General features: G+C 45.5%; 1 protein-coding gene across 2 annotated transcripts in view; it reads right to left on the reverse strand.

Annotated features, from left to right (window-relative positions):
- Window positions 1-2,496: 2,496 nt before the first annotated feature.
- Window positions 2,497-19,014, reverse strand: part of LOC141110418 (uncharacterized) — a 91,443-nt gene continuing 74,925 nt past the window's right edge. For both annotated transcript variants that reach the window (XM_073601756.1, XM_073601758.1), the window contains 2 exons: window positions 7,091-7,234; window positions 2,497-4,083 (listed from right to left, as the gene is read on the reverse strand). In XM_073601756.1, the coding sequence (XP_073457857.1) occupies window positions 3,791-4,083; window positions 7,091-7,234 (437 nt within the window). In that variant the 3' untranslated portion in view covers window positions 2,497-3,790. The remainder of the gene's footprint in view (window positions 4,084-7,090; window positions 7,235-19,014) is intronic.

The following is a 19,014-nucleotide window of genomic DNA, read 5'->3' on the forward strand; positions in this document are numbered from 1 at the left end:
GTTGACGAACCCGGCTATTCCTGTGACCCTGCCCTGGTGCCCAGCTCGGCCCAGCACAACTAACCGAGTGCTTGCAACTACAGTCCTGCGACCAGATGCGACTTCCTGCTCTGCAACCACAGTCCTGCGGCCAGCTGCGACTTCCTGCTACAGGATTCCAGGTCACCATCTGCAGGCGCACATGTGCCTCCTGTTCCTTGGCTCCTTCTGTTCCATTCTCAGCGGGACCTGGACTGTAGATACAAGAGAGGCCGACATAGTAATTTCAGTCTCCCTTCAGGTACGTGACACATGCACTGTCAAGCTGCGGTTTCCAAAGCGAGCAAAGTCCTTTCTTGTATTAAGAGAGGTATGGACTCCAGAGAGAGAGATATCATTTTGCCCCCCTGTACAAATCATTAGTAAGACTGGAATATCTCAAAAAGGATGAACTGGAGAAATGCAGAGAAGGGCAACCGGGTCCAAAAATTCAGGCTGAAATCGGACCTGAAACAGTGAATGGAGGCGCACCAGACTCCTGCTGTGAGCCGCTGCATTCTCTAGTGTGAACCCAGTTGTGCAATTTCCATTGGGACTTTGATGCAACTTTGGATGGGTGTGACTTGAAAGCAACTTTGGCAGCTATTGGCTACTGGCCATAAACTTCCTTATTTTAGTCCGGTCGTACGTCATTACGCTCGAATCCGTCGGACTTTGGTGTGATCGTGTGTAGGCAAGTCCGTTTGTTAGAAAGTCCGTCGTAACTCCGTCGAAAGTCTGTTGGAAAGACCGCCGGACCTTTGATGCCGAAAAGTCCGCCCGTATGTACACGGCATAACTCTAAACAGGTAACCTATTAAAAACAAATGTAAGCGTCACCTATAGAGATTTTTAAGTACCGTCGTTTGTCGCCATTCCACGAGTGTGCGCAATTTTAAAGCATGACATGTTATGTTTACATGTATCTATTTACTCGGTGTAACATCATCTTTCACATTATATAAAAACTTTGGGCTAACTTTACTGATTTTTTTTTTTTTTATTCAAAATGTTATCCCAAAAAATTGCATTTGAAAGACCACTGAGCAAATAGTGTGTGACGTAAAACATTGCACCAATCGCCATTTTTTTCTCTAGGGTCTCTGCTAAAGTGTATATATATATATATATATATATATATATATATATATATATATATATATATATATATATATAAATAAAAGAAAAAGTCCAGGGATTGCTGCACTTAAAATGTATTAATTTCACATGTAATAAATGACATACTTTTCATGTCGTTCCAAATAACAGTTTCGGGCTACAAAGCTTACGCTCTTCTTCAGATGGGAACAAGATGTATACTGACATTATTCTCACTTCATTTTATATTGTTACATTTCACACCAGAAATCCATTAGGCATCAATTAATCAATACAAATTATCAGAATTATTTTCATCCTAAACTCCAGAGAGACGGCTCAACGAGATGTAATCACACTCCAATCACACAGAAAAAGTTCCATTTATCCTAGTATTAAAACATACAAATCCATTAAGAAATGTCCAGAAAAAAATAAAATTAAAAAAAATATATAAAAAATATAATAATCAAAAATAATGCATTCAAATCATGATCCATATACAATAAACCTAATTTTAATGATCTATAAAAATAAATGCATGTCAAAGTGCGAGTTTAAACTAAGTTGTCTAAACTAGGTTGTAAAGTATCCAATCTATTTTTCCATTGTACTTCCAATTTTTTTAAAATTAATTCTTTACAACCTAAAGGTTTAAACTCGGACTTTGACCTGCATTTATTTTTAGATCATTAGATCATTAAAATTAGGTTTATTGTACATGGATCATGATTTGAATACATTATTTTTGATTATTATATTTTTTATATATTTTTTTTTTTTTTTTAATTTTCTGGACATTTGTTAATGGATTCACACCTGACCTCATATATATATAATGTTTGGGGGCTCTAAATAATTTCCTAGCAAAAAATACTAATTTGAACAAAAAGTTCCAGAAAAGGACCGACCATAGATCTCTCAATAAAGAGGACCTGTCATACTTATTTGTATTACAAGGGATGTTTACAGTCCTTAAAATAGAAATAAATGTGATAAAAAATTAAATTAAATTAAAGGGACAGTGTAAAAATAAAGAATAATAAGTAAAATAAATAAGAAAAAAATGTAAAGCGCCCCACCTCTCCATTCTTGTGCACAGAAGTGAACGCAGAAGTAAATCGTGTCCACATATGTAAACGCCGTTCAAACCACACATGTGATGCATCGCCACGATCGTTAGAGCAAGAGCAATAATTCTAGTACTCGACCTTTTCTGTAACTCTAAACTGGTAACCTGTAAAAAATGTGAAAGTGTCGCCTATAGAGATTTTTAAGTACCAAGTATTAATGCTTTACAGTTTTACATTGAATAAGCTCACCAATATTTTGTATATTTATTATTTATGAGTGTGAGATCACTTATTGAATGGTAGCAGCTGTTCTTTGTTCACTTTATTAATATCTGACAGTATAAGGTATATTTGCATAGCAGTGCACAAGTTCTTTTCTATATAACAAGTACTGTAGGTTGTCGCCATTCCACAAGCGTGCACAATTTTAAAGCATGACATGTTAGGTCTCTATTAATTCGGCATATCATCATCTTTCACATTATACAAAAAAATCGGGCTAACATTACTGATTTGTTTATTTTAAAGCGGAGTTCCACACAAAAATGGAACTTCCGCTTTTCGGAACCCTCCCCCCCTCCGGTGTCACATTTGGCACCTTTCAGGGGGGAGGGGGGTGCAGATACCTGTCTAAGACAGGTATTTGCACCCACTTCCGGCATAGACTCCCATGGGAGTCTACGCCTCTTCCCGTCCCCACTGCGCTGTCTGCTGGGAACACACAGGTCCCAGGAGAGAGCGGGGACCACTTGGGACGCGTAGCGCGACTCACGCGCTCACGACTCACGCATGTGCAGTAGGGAACCGGGAAGTGAAGCCGCTTCACTTCCTGATTCCCTCACCTAGGATGGCGGCGGCAGCTGCCGAGAACCGAGCGGGTTCTCGGCGTCCCCTGCCGACATCGCTGGACCCTGGGACAGGTAAGTGGCCATGTATTAAAAGTCAGCAGCTGCAGTATTTGTAGCTGCTGGCTTTTAATATTTATTTTTTTTGGCGGTGTGGGTGGACCCCCACTTTAAATTCAAAAAGTGTATTATTTCCCAAAAAATTGCATTTGAAAGACCTCTGCGTGGATGTGACATAAAACATTGCAATGATAGCCATTTTATTCTCTAGGATCTCGGACAAAAAAAAATAAAAAATAAAAAATTATATATATATATATATTTAATGTTTGTAGGTTCTAAGTAATTTTCTAGCAAAAAATACAAATTTAAACTTGTGAACAAAAAGTTCCAGAAAAGGCCTGGTCTAGGCCAGATTGAATACAGAGTTCCCTCTAGTGACTAGTCTGTAAATCTTAATATTTATTGTAATAACAACTATAGGAAAGCACAAGCATGTGAATATGTAAGTAAGGTCAAAATTTCTGCTTAAAGTTAAACATTCCTGAACAACGATGGCGCATCCTTCCGGAGAGAAAAATCAATGTTATGCATTGTTAAATCCATACAGAACACGTCATACATGAACAAGATATTTAATGCGAGTTTGACTTTGAACTTTTAGTCCTAGCAATATACATTTATTGTTCCCCTGAATTCATCCTCCAATGGGCGTTCTTGTCTTCACAAGCAGGCGTCCCGAGATGTTTAGGGATCCTAATTAAACTGGTGGAGGATAAGGATGGGGGGGAGTGTGGAAAAGAGCAGGAAAATGACTCCCCCGTTGCTCGGAGCAGTAATGCTGTTTCCTCCATTGCGCGGAGTAGTAGTGCGTGGAGTAGTGGTGCTCAGAGTAGTAGTGCTCAGAGTAGTAGCGCTGGGATTGATGGTGTATTCACAAGTAAAGGTATTCACAAGAGTCATATAATGCATAGTAGAGGAAATGATTTGAGCATCACACAGGGATTTAGTACCACATCCTCGAATCATTGAAGTAGAAGGGGTGCTTCCTGCAGGAAGAGAATTTTAACACAAGTGACATTTAACTCCTGACTTTCATTAAAATACATGTAACTCTAAGATGAATGACATCAGTTTTGTTGAAGCGTATCCTATACAATTGACTTTAATTAAAATAAAATGTTTTTTACTTCATTATTTGAACATTTGTGATATCTGTGTTGCTGATCTCCTGCAACCGCTTCCCATCTATATACACTCCAACGATGGCTGCATGGCATTTCTCAGGGTGGGTTTGTTGGTGGTGACAGCAGTGGACCATGCCTATAGTATGTCTATACACCCAGCCAGGGGCTTATCTGCCGTTAGGCAAACACAGCGCTTGCCTCGGGCGGCATTTCTTTAGGGGGGCGGCGCCACCCCCCCAGGTGACCACACTATAGCCAAATGACAGCCACAGTACAGTTATCCAGTTCTGGAGGGCATCCAACAGTGGCAGCTGATGCTCAATTTCTTTGGGGGGGGTGCGGCAAACAAACCTTACCCATCAATCCCCCCACCCTCCTTCTCTTGATCGGTTGATCGCCCGTTCGATCGCCGCTTCACTCACCCATCAACCACCAGCCCCACACTTACCAGGTCGCGGCTTAGACGGCTTCCCCCCTGCATCTCCTCCTGAGTCCCGGCGGTCGCTCCCCCTCCCGGCCAATTGGGTCTTAGGACTCCCGGATGGGAGAAGAAGCAGTAAGACATTCGTGGATATTAATTCGCCAATGTCACACAAGTGGGTGGGCTCAGGGTACAGTGCCCTTAGGCCCGAACCCACCCTTTTGGAAGCCAATTAAAGCCTCAGGCTCTAATCATGTGCTTAAGAAAACCCCATTGAAATCCATGCGTCCGGCACCCTGCATGGAGATTAGGGCTCAGGCGCTTGGATTAGGGGGGCGGCCCCCACTGGCGTCCATTGATGCCCTCACAGAACCGTGCCCGTCCGCTGCTTTGGACACAGCAGATCACATGTCAGGGAAAAACAGCCAATCACAGTGGCTCTTTACCACGTGATCAGCTGTGTCCAATCACAGCTACTCAACAATCATTTCCCCAGTGTAGCCTATCAGTGCCGCATATCAGTGCTGCCTCATTCTCTGACTCTGCTCCATTGACTACATATGTGGCACTTGGACGAACCACATCTCAGAGTCTGATGAGGAGGCCACAGCTGTTCTTTGTGAATGGCTGCAGCTTCTACATCAGACCCTGAGGCAAGAACGGTATACTGCAGCTGGGGTTAGACAAATTCAGATGGGGGACACACAAATTTAGTTTTGCCTAGGGCAGCACAAAACCAAAATACACCACTGCACCCAGCTCCATAAAGACATGATTTGATGGGTTTGGTGTGTCCTGCACAGAGTCCTGACCTCATCACTATTGAACAGCTTTGGGATGAGTTGGAACATTGATAGCGAGCCAGGTCTTCCCATCCAACATCTGTACCTGACCTCACAAATGCTCTTTTGTCTGAATGGGCACAAAAATACCACTGTCACACACTCCAAAATTATGTGGAAAATCTTCCTAGAAGGAGTGGAGGCTGTAACAGCTAGAGACGAGCCGAATACACACTATATTGTCAAAAGTATTGGGACGCCTGCCTTTACATGCACATGAACTTTAATGGCATTCTAGTTTTTATTCGTAGGGTTCAATATTGAGTTGGCCCACCCTTTGCCGCTATATCAGCTTCAATTCTTCTGGGAAGGCTGTCCACAAGGTTTAGGAGTGTGTCTATGAGAAGGTTTGACCATTCTTCCAGAAGCAAATTTGTGAGGTCAGGCACTGATGTTAGACGAGAAGGCCTGGCTCACAGTCTCCGCTCTATTCATCTCAAAGGTGTTCTATTGGGTTGAGGTAAGGACTCTGTGCAGGCCAGTCAAGTTCCTCCACCCCAAACTCACTTATCCATGTCTTTATGGACCTTACTTTGTGCACTGGTGTTGAAACAGGAAGGGGCTGTCCCCAAAAATTGTCCAAAATATCTTGGTATGCTGATGCCTTAAGAGTTCCTTTCACTGGAACTAAGGGGCCAAGCCCCACTCCTGAAGAGCAACCACACACCATAATCCCACCTCCACCAAATGATTTGGACCAGTGCACAAAGCAAGGTCCATGAAGACATGGATGAGCAAGTTTGGGGTGGAGGAACTTACCCAACCTGCACAGAGTCCTGACCTCAACCCGATAGAACACCTTTGGGATGAATTAGAGCGGAGACTGCGAGCCAGGCCTTCTCATCTAACATCAGCACCTGACCAAACATTCCCATAGACACACTCCTGAACCTTGTGGACGGCCTTCCCAGAAGAGTTGAAGCTGTTATAGCTGCAAAGGGTGGGCCAACTCAATATTGAACCCTACGGACTAAGACTGGGATGCCATTTAAATTCATGTGCGTGTAAAGGCAGGCGTCCCAATACTTTTGGTAATACTGGGGTTAATTTACTAAAGGCAAATAGACTGTGCACTTTGCAAAGGGCAGATGCACTCTGCAGGAGCAAACGCTCCAGAGCTTTTTAAATGAGCAGAAGTTCTGCTGACTTTCATCATCCAATCAAGTGCAAGCAAAAATGCATTTTTTTAAATTTTCCTTGCATATGATTGGGTACTCTTTGCAAAGGGAATCTTTACCTCATTTACTAAGTTCTGGAGCAACTGCACTTGCTGAGGGCAACTGCACTTTACAAAGTGCACAGCCTATTTGCCTTTAGTAAATCAACCCCATAGTGTATATCATTTGTTCTGGCTAGGAAACGCTCAACGGCCAAGTCCTCCTGTGGTCCTGTGTAAGCTTGAAGTTAATTCTGGTTGGAGCTTACACAAGGTTCAGGACTCTCTGCCCACCTCTATGTGACAGCACTGGGCCAATCACCAAGCACCAACACTGTCACATGGGAAAGTAGGGGCTGAGTGATGTCTGAGGTCAATATACTAGGACAAGACACATTTGCATCATGAAACTGCAATATGTAACGTGTTATCAAACGTGTATGAAATTACCATATGTGAATGTCCATGCATAGCTCACACACTGGGCCTCTTGTCCGGTGCAGGTCATGGTGGTGTAAGCCTCACAGGTGCTGGAGCTTGAAGATTCACATGTTTTGCATTGCACACCATTTGATACTTCGCTCGTAGATGTTGCTGTTGAAATATAATACAAACATACACAGATTAATAAAAGTAAGATGTGCTGGAGGAGCACTGTTGTCATTCTAGAATGGGACTACAGAACACCTCTATATCTCCTCTTCTCCTTGACATAGAGGGAGATGTTTTGTAGTCCTCATATGTAGTCCTCATATATAGGGCCGCTGATAGGGGGGTACCTCCTGTAGGGGGCCCGGGTACACAGGGGGGGCCCGGACAGCAGGAGGATCGGTGGAGCAGAGAATCAAACAATGACAGAACAATACCCGTGGTTGCTCTCTGCAGCACCTGAAAGATGGTTTCTCCGCCTCTCCCTCCCGTCGGCTTTCAGCTGATGGGTGAGAGACACACATGGCCGAATTTAGGGGGGTGCTGGGGTGGGCTTTGCCAGATTTTAGTTCTCCCCCCCAGGCCTCCCTTGGATGTTGTGTCTGGCCGACGCCCACTGAGCGCCTTCCCCCGACCACCCCAGCCTGCACTTAGGACCGGGACAAGGAGACGGGAGGCTGGAGCACTGAGAGAAGAAGAGGCAGAGAATAAACAGCCAGGAGGAGATGTGCTGTGTTGTGTTGTCGCCTCGTATCAGAAGAGCGCTCATCTATACAGTACATGAGACAGGATCACTCTTAGATTGCATTGGACTGTACCATACCTCCCAACTTTTGAACTTTTGAATAAGAGACACTTGAGGTAAGGGACGACTTGTGGCACGCGTATCGGCAAAATGTGTGTGGCCAAACTCTTGCCAGTGTGAGGGGCGTAAGTGGAGTGGTTAAACAAAACCTGTCTGTGGGAAGATGTGTGATGCCTGGTACAGTACCTTCCATGCTAGCAGTGGGCAGGACCCTTTCTTGTAGCTGGGTGAGGACAGGAGGTTACGGAGGTGCTCTGCTCCTTCCAGAGGATCTGTTTGCTGTGAGATACAGCTGTCCCTGGCTGCCTACATCTCCCACTCCTTCCCCCGGCTCCGGTCAGCCTGTTCTCCGGTCCTGGGAGGTCCTCAGAGCTCTTCTCCCTCCAGGGCCATTCATACCCTGCCGCCCTCGCTGCTCACCTTGCCCGCACCAACCTTGAGCCGGGTGTGGTTGTCCTGCCCACACCTGGCTTATGAAGGTGCCGCCTTTGGCAGGAAAAAGTGAGCAGTGCCGGCTGAAGAAAATCCCTGCTGGTGCCAGTGCCAGTGCACCCCTGTCAGAGAAGTCAAAGGAGCCAAGTGCCGTGACTTGTCCAGGCATTGGGCTCCACTCTGGGACATTGCTTTGATTCGCTGGAATGCCGGGACTTACATCAAATCCCGGGACGGTCTCGGCGAATCCGGGATGGTTGAAAGGTATGCTGTACACAGACACACACCTCCCCCTATCCTTATTTTCTGCTGCTGGGAGATGAGCAGCCTTTGGATGAGATAGGGGCGGTGTGTGTGTGTAGTCCAATGCTATCTAAGAGCGATCCTGTCTCATGTAATGTATAGATGAGCACTCTACTGACATGAGGCAAGGGCACAACACAGCGCATCTCCTCCTGACTTTGCACTGGCTCCCCCATGTAAGTTGGGGGAGGGGGATGGGTGAATATCTGTGCTGGGAAGTGTAATGGAGATTTGAGGAAGGGGGATATGTGCTAGAAGGAAGAATGAGGGGGGTGTTTGTGCTAGGAGGAGGGTTGGCAGGGGGGTTTAAGTCAGAAGGGAGGAACGTTTGTGCTACCCTGTTTCCCCGAAAATAAGACCTAGTGTGATTGTCAGTGATGGCTGCAATATAAGCCCTACCCCCCAAATAAGCCCTACCCTGTTTCCCCGAAAATAAGCCCTACCCTGAAAATAAGACCTACAAGGACTTTAACTAGGGCTTATTTGGAGGGTAGGGCTTATATTGCAGCCACCACCGACAATCACACTAGGTCATATTTTTGGGGAAACAGGGTAGGAGGGGGTGGGGGATTTGGGTGGGAGGAAGGAAGAGAGGGATATGCTAGGAGGGAGGATTTGTGGGAATTTGTCCTAGGAGGGGGATTGGAGAAAGAAAATTGGAGAGGAGGTGGGGGGGATTTTGTGCCAGGAGGGGGTGAGGGATTAGGGGCTAATAGGAGGGATTTGTGCTGACATGAGGGATTTGGAGGAGAAGATTTGTGCTAGGATAGAAAGTTTGGGAAGAAAGAAGATATGTGCTAATGGGTCGATTTTTTTTTTTTTTTTGGGGGTGCGGAATTTGTGCTAAGAAGGGAATTGGGATGGGATTTGAGCTGGGGTTGGGGGCAAAGATTCGTGCTGGGAGGGGGGATTTGAACTGAGAGTTGGGGGAATATGTGCAATATTGTTTGGGGAGAATTTTGGATTCCAGACAGAATTTATGTTTTTTATGTATGACGGAATGTTTGTGTCCACTAATAATGATTTTAATGTATTATTAGTGAAGATATCATTTTAATATTTTCATGGGGGGAGGGGGGCTGTCAGGTAGGCTTACGGGTCCCCATGATTTCTAAAAGTGGCTCTGCTCAGATACTGTAGCAACTGGATCCAGAGGTGGCTCTAGGCTTTGTGAGGCCTTAGGCAAAACTTAGACATGAGGCCCCACTAACGCCCATAATAGGAAAAATAATTCAAGCGATAAAAATGAACTGTATAAGGAGGGTACAGGGGGAGGGTAAATAGGCACAGTACAGGGGAAAGGGGGGCACAGTACAGGGGGAGGGTAAGTGGACACAGTACAGGGGGCAGGAGAGTACAGTACAGGGGGAAGCAGGAGGGCACAGTACAAGGGGAGGGTAAGTGGACATAGTACAGGGGGCAGGAGAGTACAGTACAGGGGGAAGCAGGAGGGCACAGTACAAGGGGAGGGTAAGTGGACATAGTACAGGGGGCAGGAGAGTACAGTACAGGGGGAAGCAGGAGGGCACAGTACAGGGGGAGGGTAAGTGGCCATACCCTGTTTCCCCGAAAATAAGACCTAGCATGATTGTCAGTGATGGCTGCAATATAAGCCCTACCCCCCAAATAAGCACTACCATGTTTCTCAGAAAATAAGCCCTACCCTGAAAATAAGACCTACAAGGACTTTAACTAGGGCTTATTTAGGGGGTAGGGCTTATATTGCAGCCATCACCGACAATCACGCTAGGGCTTATTTTTGGGGAAACAGGGTAGTACAAGGGCAGGAGAGTACAGTACAGGGGGGGAGCAGGAGGGCACAGTCAAGGGGAGGGTAAGTGGACAGAGTATAGGGGGCAGGAGGGCACAGTACAGGGGGAAGGTAAGTGGACACAGTACAGGGGGCAGAAGGGTACAGTACAGGGGGAAGCAGGAGAGCACAGTACAGGGGGAGGGTAAGTGAACATAGTACAGGGGGGAGGGTAAGTGGACATAGTACAGGGGGCAGTATGGTACAGTACAGGGGGGAGTAGGAGGGACAGTACAGGGGGAGGTTAAGTGGACATAGTACAGGGGCAGGAGAGTACAGTACAGGGGGGGAGCAGGAGGGCACAGTACAGGGGGATTGTAAGTGGACATAGTACAGGGGGCAGGATGGTACAGTACAGGGGGAGCAGGAGGGCACAGTACAGGGGGATTGTAAGTGGACATAGTACAGGGGGCAGGAGAGTACGATACAGGGGGGAGCAGGAGGGCACAGTACAGGGGGAGGGTAAGTGGACACAGTACAGGGGCAGGAGGGTACAGTATAGTGGGGTAAGTGGACAGTACGGGGGGCAGAAGGGTACAGTATAATACGGAGCTGCTCTCACAGATCCTAGCTATTCTGGCAGGCTGTCACTGGGGAAATGAAAGAAAAGGAAAAGAACATCCATCATATAAGTGTGTACCACAATAAAATACTATAGTGTGATAGATATCAAGAATAGTTAATATATGTACATTCCAAAGTGCTGGTACAATAAATAATAAGCATAAAACATACATGTCACACAAAAAAAAAATCCAACAAAACTGTGCTGTGATAAACTTGTGCAGATCTACTGCAAACTATTTGCTCGGACTTCAGTGTACCATCACCAAAACAAAGCACATACCATTTGCTTACCAAAAAAAATTGACTCCTTAAACTTATGAGGTCACATGCACTTGTCATCTGCTGGATATTTACAACCACTTCACTCAAACAACAACACTGCAGGTAGAGTAGCTTGCCTGGTCCGGTACCAACCACAGGGAACCCCGTAAATGGGTTTTTAGTGATTTTAATAATGCTTAAAGTCAAACAATAAAAGTGTAATATCCCTTTAAATTTCGTATCCGGGGGTGTCTATAGTATGCCTGTAAAGTGGCGCATGTTTCCCGTGTTTAGAACAGTCTGATAGCAAAATGACATTTCAAAGGAAAAAAAGTCATTTAAAAACTACTCGCGGCTATACTGAATTGCCGGCCCGACAATACACATAAAAGTTCATTGATAAAAACGGCATGGGAATTCCCCACAGGGGAACCCCGTACCAAAATTTTTAAAAAAAAATTACGTGGGGGGTCCCCCTAAATTCCATACCAGGCCCTTCAGGTCTGGTATGGATATTAAGGGGAACCCCGCACAAAATTAAAAAAAAAATTGGCATGGGGTCCCCCTCAAAATCTATACCAGACCCTTCAGGTCTGGTATGGATTTTAAGGGGAACCCCGCGTCAAAAAAAAAAAAAAATGGTACCCCCAAAAATCCATACCAGACCCTTATCCGAGCACGCAACCTGGCAGGCCGCAGGAAAAGAGGAGGGGACGAGAGAGCGCCCCCCTCCTGAACCGTACCAGACCACATGCCCTCAACATTGGGAGGGTGCTTTGGGGGTAGCCCCCCAAAACACCTTGTCCCCATGTTGATGGGGACAAGGGCCTCATCCCCACAACCCTTGCCCGGTGGTTGTGGGGGTCTGCAGGCAGGGGGCTTATCGGAATCTTGAAGCCCCCTTTAACAAGGGGACCCCCAGATCCCGGCCCTCCCCCCTGTGTGAAATGGTAAGGGGGTACAAAAGTACCCCTACCATTTCACAAAAAAATGTCAAAGATGTTAAAAATGACAAGAGACAGTTTTTGACAATTCCTTTTTTTAAATGCTTCTTCTTTCTTCTATTTTCTATCTTCTTTCATCTATCTTCTTTCTTCTATTTACTATCTTCCTTCAGTTTCTTCCTCCATCTTCTTCTTCTTCTGGTTCTTGTTCTTCTGGTTCTTCTTGTTCTTCTGGTTCTTCATCCGGTCTTCTCCTCCGGCATCTTCCTCAGCGGCGCCGTCTTCACTTCATCTTCTTTCCTCGGGCCGATCCGCATCCACAATTGGATGGGAGGCTCCCGCTGTGTGACGCTTCTCCTCTTCTGACAGTTCTTAAATAACGGAGGGTGGGTGACCCCGCCCCCTCTGACGTCACGGGACATGCCACAGGGAAGTCCCCGTGCGATTATGGGCCCTGGCATTTGGGGGAACAGTGCTCGTTGTGAGCTGTATGCCTGGGGACCCTTGAGGTGGCGTTACATTAGATTTAGGTCCAAGTCCCCCAAGACACACAGACTCTGGGGATCCTGGATATGCCATTGTGATGGGAGTCACTAATAGGGGCACAGGGTGAATGAGAACCCCACTATGATCTGTGCTTGTCAGACTCAATGCTGTATATATGTATATATAATGTGTGCTTTCTCATTATGTTGTGTTATATTTGATGTGATGGGTTGGGGTGTGACTGTATTCTATTGTCTATTGTGGCTGTCTGCCTCAACTATTATGGGATGTCTAAGTGTCTTGCTGTGAGGAAAGAGGGAGGGGGGATTCTTCCAGCAGCCCCCCTGCTAAGACTGTTTACTGATGAGAAGTTAAACACACCTGACCTGTGTGTCCATTGTCATTGGACAGTTTAACCCGCCCTGTTTTCCAAGGGTGGGGGGAAGTGTTTTGAAGTGGGATCTGTATAACATGTGCTAAAATAAAGAGTCTGTTTTTTCTGCTTGAACCTCAAGACAGATCCTTGTCTCGTACTTGGGGGAAAATTATTTGTATGGGTTCCTTGTTCAGCTGATTGAAGTGTTCGGTAGCTGCCTTTGTGTTTGGGTATGGAATGTCCTAAACGACTTTAACCCCTTTCGTACTCGGGGCGGTGTTACACATGCCACTGTTAAACAGGGACAGAAAAATTGGGCCTTTGGTGGTGGTGGTGCCACAACACTGTAACCCGTCACAGATACTCTGGTTGGGCACAGGAACGGGCCCTGCTGTGAAATATTTGATCAAAAATTGTAATTACATGCCCTTGTTAAACAGGGGCTTAAAAATTGGGCTTTAGGCAGTGGTGGTGGTGCCCTAAACCAAAAATATTGTTGGAAGCTGGCATCATCAAGATTGAGGAGGAATAAGATAGTCACTTAGCATAGGCAGTCTTCAAGGGATCCCACATCCATATACAAATCAATCAGTTACATCAGCATCAGGGACTTGATAGCTGCTGCTGATCCAAGACTGATTCATTTTTATGAATGTGAGCCTATCAATGGAGTCTGTGGACAGGTGCACTCTATGATCCGTTACAAACCCCCTACCAGCACTGAATGTGTGTTCAGAAAGAACGCTGGATGCAGGACAGGCCAGTAGCTCAATTGCATATTGAGCAAGTTCTGGCCAGTGGTCCATCCTCAAGACCCAGTAACCCAGCAGATGGTCTGTTGGAAAGGTCTCAAAGTCTGCTCTTGCCCCTAGATATGCCTGCACCATGTAATGCAGATGCTGGCGATGGTTGCTTGAACCAATCAGACCTTGGCGCTGAGGACTGAAAAATTGTCCAAAGGCATCGGTCAGCTGACCACCTTCTCCACCGCTCTTCCTCTGAGTGAATGAAGCATCAGCAACACGTTATCCAGCACCAGGAAATGGTAATCTCCTAGGGTCTGGAAATGCATTGCACAAACCTTTCTTCATGGCCTCCTGAAGATGTTTCATCCTCTGCGAAGGCAGGATGAGTTCTGCAACCTTACCCTTGTAACGTGGATCAAGAAGAGTTGCCAGCCAGTAATGATCCCTCTCCTTGATACCATGAGTCCTAGGATCCTTTTGCAGGCTTTTGCAGAATCAGGGAGGCCATGCAGCGTAAGTTTGCAGAAGCATTTGATTCTGAGTCCCCTGGGTCACTAAGGATCACATCATCCGTAACAACCTCCTCCCAGCCACGTACAACTCCTTGGGTTTCTGTGGAATGAAAACCATCCCTTGAAGACTGCTGCTGAGTGTTATCCTCCACGCCCATGCTGACACAATCCTCCTCTTCCTCTTCTTCCTGTGTGTTTGGCGGGCCTGTTCTGTCCATCAGATGTCTTGCTGATTATTTGTACCTTATTTGTACCTGTGTTGTTAAATTTACATGCAAAATGTGTAATTTACTTAAGACAATCATATGTGGTGTACAGGCTCCATCTAGCATTCCTTTTTGGTATTGCTGCAGTTCTGTTAATTGTTGTATGTGTAAATAGGAAGTTGTCAGCAAGCAGGGAATTCTGGGTAGAATCTTAACAGGAAGTGAAACAGCCACCATTCCATGAGAAGACATTCAGGAAACAACACATGTATTTCTCTATCTATCGTCATCACCCCTTAGAGAACTTAAAAAGTTCTTATTATCTCATCTTGTGCTGTATATCGTTGTTTATGCAATGTATGCTGTATTGTATGCAATATTATACTTATTGAGGTCTATTTCTGTTTTTTTGTAGTTTCACCTGGCTTGTTCTAATAAAACTGGGATCAAAGAAATATGGTATCTACAGTTATTGGGATAAGAAGGTTTAACTAGCTGTCCCAGAGACAGAACAGTGACATTTTTAAGCTGACCTCTGAAGGGAAGATAAACCGACTTCGGAAGTCTGTACAGCCCGGGGCTACGCAGTATCCATACAGTCAGAAGCCTTAAAGTTACAGGCCTGCGGCAGGTGAAGCAAGCAGCCACGCTACACAGAGACGTGCTCTGTCAAACAGTATCAATACTAGAATGGTCTCTATACAGCAAGACAGCTTCTTCCCCACAACCATGTCTCACAGTGGGACATCTTCTTACAAAACACGTTCACGAGCAAGCTCATCTAGGTCATCTGTCGCAAATGCAGCAGCTATCGCCCGTTTAAAAGCTGAAGCAGCAAGAGCCAGGGCCACTTTCGCAGACTAAGAGTTGCAGATGAAAAAAGAAAAGGCCCACCTTGATGCAGAAAGAGTGCGCCTGGAGCAAGAGAGAGAGAAAGAAAGAGTACACCTGGAGCAAGAGAGAGAGAGGGAAAGAGTACGCCTGGAGGAAGAGCTAGCCCAGCAGGAAGCATCTCTGAAATTGCAGCAAGCCATCTTAGAAGCTAACATGGAGAAGCTAGCAGTGGAACGAGACACTGCCGCTGCCATTGCAGAAGCAGAAGCTTTAGAAGCAGCCATCTATGATGAGCCAAGAGTAGGCAGCAGCATACCGGGTCTAGAGGAAGACCAACAAGATTCTTCGCAATGCACATCAGATTATGTCTACCAGCACTGGGACCCAAGCAGCATCCCACAACAAGAAATCAAACATAACGTCAGTGAGTCACATCAAATAAAGCAGCAACAAGATGACCTGGGAACCCAGTGCTACAAGCAAGAAAAATCTGACAAAGTTCCAGACATTCCAGTTCCAACCAAACCTTCTACTCCACAAGGTACCCAGCCTTCATACAAGCATTAAACACCAGTCTTCACTCCAAAAGTGTATGCAACGAACAGGTACGAACTGCTAACCTTATGCAAGTGCGCCGAAAGAAGAGACCAGGTATGCCTTTACACTGCAACACAATACATCAGCAGCCTACCCCAATGCCAATCAGGCTACTGTAGACTTTGCCAAGTTCCTGGCCAAAAGAGAGTTAGTTACCCAAGGACTTGTCAAATTTAGTGATCGCCCTCAACACTGCAGGGCCTGGCAATCCGCTTTCCAGAGTGTCATTTAAGGTCTAGATCTATCCTGCGGGGAACAGATAGAACTCCGCATAAAGTGGCTTGGCAATGATTCTGCTGAACATGCCAAAAGGATCAGAGACATTAACATAAACCACCCTGAGATAGGCCTTGCAAACATCTTGAACAGACTGGATAGATGTTATGGCTCACCAGAGGCTATAGAGAGTACACTGTTTAAAAGAATAGAAGACTTCCCAAAAATACCTAACAGAGGTTACCAAAGACTCAGAGAATTCAGTGACCTTTGTATGGAGTTACAAGTTGCTAAAGCAGAAGGAGACTTACCTGGCCTTTCTTATCTTGATTCTGCTAGAGGTATAAACTCCTTAGCACAAAAACTTCCTTATGAGTTACACGAAAGATGGATTACTCATGGCTGTAACTACAAACGAAAACACAATGTGCCTTTTCCACCCTTTAGTGAGTTTGTGGACTTTGTAGACAGACAAGCAGGAATTGGAAAAAGCTTCATTTTTCCAATGTCTTATACCACTTCTTCTGGCCCTAAACAACTCAGAGCTCCAGTAGCAGTGCACAAAACTAACATTTCTTTCCATAGATTTGTAGAGTCTCAGCCAGAGGATCAAGACAGCGACACTACTAAGTTCTGCCCTCTACATAAGATGCCACATCCTCTTCTGAAATGCAGAGCCTTCAGGACAAAGACCATCAAGGATCGTAAAGCTTTCCTCAAAGAGAACAACATCTGTTACAAGTGCTGCTCTTCGTCCACACATTTCACCAAGGACTGTTAGGCTACTTTCACACTGGGGCGTTGCAAAACCGCGGTAAAAACGATGAGCATTATTACCGCATTTTTGCCGCGTTTTTACCGCGTTATCGGTAAAAATTGCGCTAACGCCCATGCGTTTTAATCGCGTTTTTATAGCGTTTTTTAAGCGTTAGCTTCAGCAAACCTGACCATGTGACCATGTGACCATGCGGTCATGTGATCTTCCCCACAGTTTCTGGGCGGTTTTAAAGCGGTATTACCGCGGTTTTACAGCGTTTCCTATTCATTTCAATTGGGATAGACGTTTTTACAGCGCTATTTTATGCGCCCCAAAGATGCTCCAAAAAAGCTGTTTGTAGGATTTTTTCCAACGCACAGCCAGCACAACGCCTCAGTGTGAAAGGTTACACTGAGATACATGGGGGGCAATTTTCTTGCAGTATTTAGGCGGTAATTTTAGCGCTAAAATACCTGAAAACGCCTCAGTGTGAAAGGGGCCTAAGGTCAGTGTCAAATGTACAGAACGTGACAGCACAGAGCACAACACAGCTCTACACCCAAGGCCTACTCCAAGAACTTTCCCACCTGTTCATAGGGACAAGGATAAAGGCGGGGAGACCAAAGACTCTAGTACAGACCCAATAGCAATCACTTCACAGTTTACTGAAGTTTGCAAAGGAAGTACAGGTGGCAGATCCTGCTTTAAAATCTGTCTTGTGAGAGTTTATACAAAAGGACGCAGAGACAAAGCAGTCAAGCTCTATGTTATCTTGGATGATCAGAGTAACAAGTCACTAGCTAGATCTATGTTTTTTGACATTCTAAACCTTAAAGGCCCCAGCAGCCCTTACTCCCTTAGGACTTATGCAGGTACAGTGGAAACGGCGGGGAGAAGAGCTGACGGCCTACAAATTGAATCTATGGATTTTAAGACATGCCTACCCTTACCGACCATAATAGAGTGCAACCAGATGCCAGACAACAGATCAGAGATTCCCACACCAGACGCAGCAGCTCATCAGACTCACTTGAATCACATAGCACATCTCATACCAGAACTAGATGATCAGGCTCAGATAATCTTACTCCTAGGGAGGGATATCTTGCAAGTCCACAAAGTAAGAAAACTGATCAATGGTCCTAAAAATGCCCCATATGCCCAAAAACTGGATCTCGGGTGGGTCACTATAGGTGATGTTTGCCTGGGAGGTGCACACAAACCTGCATCTGTTAATAACCTGCTCACTAGTACCCTCGAGAATGGTTGTCCTCTTTTCCAACCCTGTCAGAATCACGTCCTCATAAAGAAGCTACCACCCAACAACCCTGTACCTTTTCCCTTCCTAATTTCCCTCTGTGACAGCAATACCTATGACGAAGACCAAATCGACTTAGGAAGCACAGTGTTCAGGAGAACAAAGCAAGACAACTAGGTAGCAATGTCCATTGAGGATAGGCTCTTCTTAGAAGTTATGGAAAGGAGTATGGAGAAAGACCGGACTAATAGCTGGGTTGCACCTCTTCCCTTTAGACCACAAAGACGACGTTTGCCTAACAACAGAGAAATAGCATATAAATGTCTCACTTCCCCAAGACACAATCTTCAAAGGAAACCAGAGAGGAAAGAACATTTCTTTTCCTTCATGGAGAAAATATTCCAGAATGGTCATGCTGAGATAGCCCCTAACCTCAAAGACTCGGAGGAATGCTGGTACTTACCTATATTTGGGGTCTATCACCCTAAGAAGCCAGGACAGATTAGAGTGGTGTTCCAGCGCCAAACATGAAAGTGTCTCTCTAAATGATGTCCTCCTCTCTGGCCCTGACCTTAACAACAGACTATTAGGAGTACTTCTTCGCTTTCGCAAGGATTCAGTCGCATTCATGGCAGACATACAGCAAATGTTCTATTGCTTTCTTGTTAAAGAAGAACACCGAAACTTTCTGAGGTTTCTCTGGTTCAGGGACAACAACCCCTCTGGAGACATAACAGAATACCGCATGAGGGTACACATATTTGGCAACAGTCCTTCCCGTGCAGTTGCTATATATGGCCTCAGACACTCTGCTAGAGTGGGAGAGCCAGAGTAT

Source organism: Aquarana catesbeiana, linkage group LG10 (genome assembly GCF_042186555.1).
Source record: "Aquarana catesbeiana isolate 2022-GZ linkage group LG10, ASM4218655v1, whole genome shotgun sequence".
In the NCBI taxonomy this organism is placed as follows: Eukaryota; Metazoa; Chordata; class Amphibia; order Anura; family Ranidae; genus Aquarana; species Aquarana catesbeiana.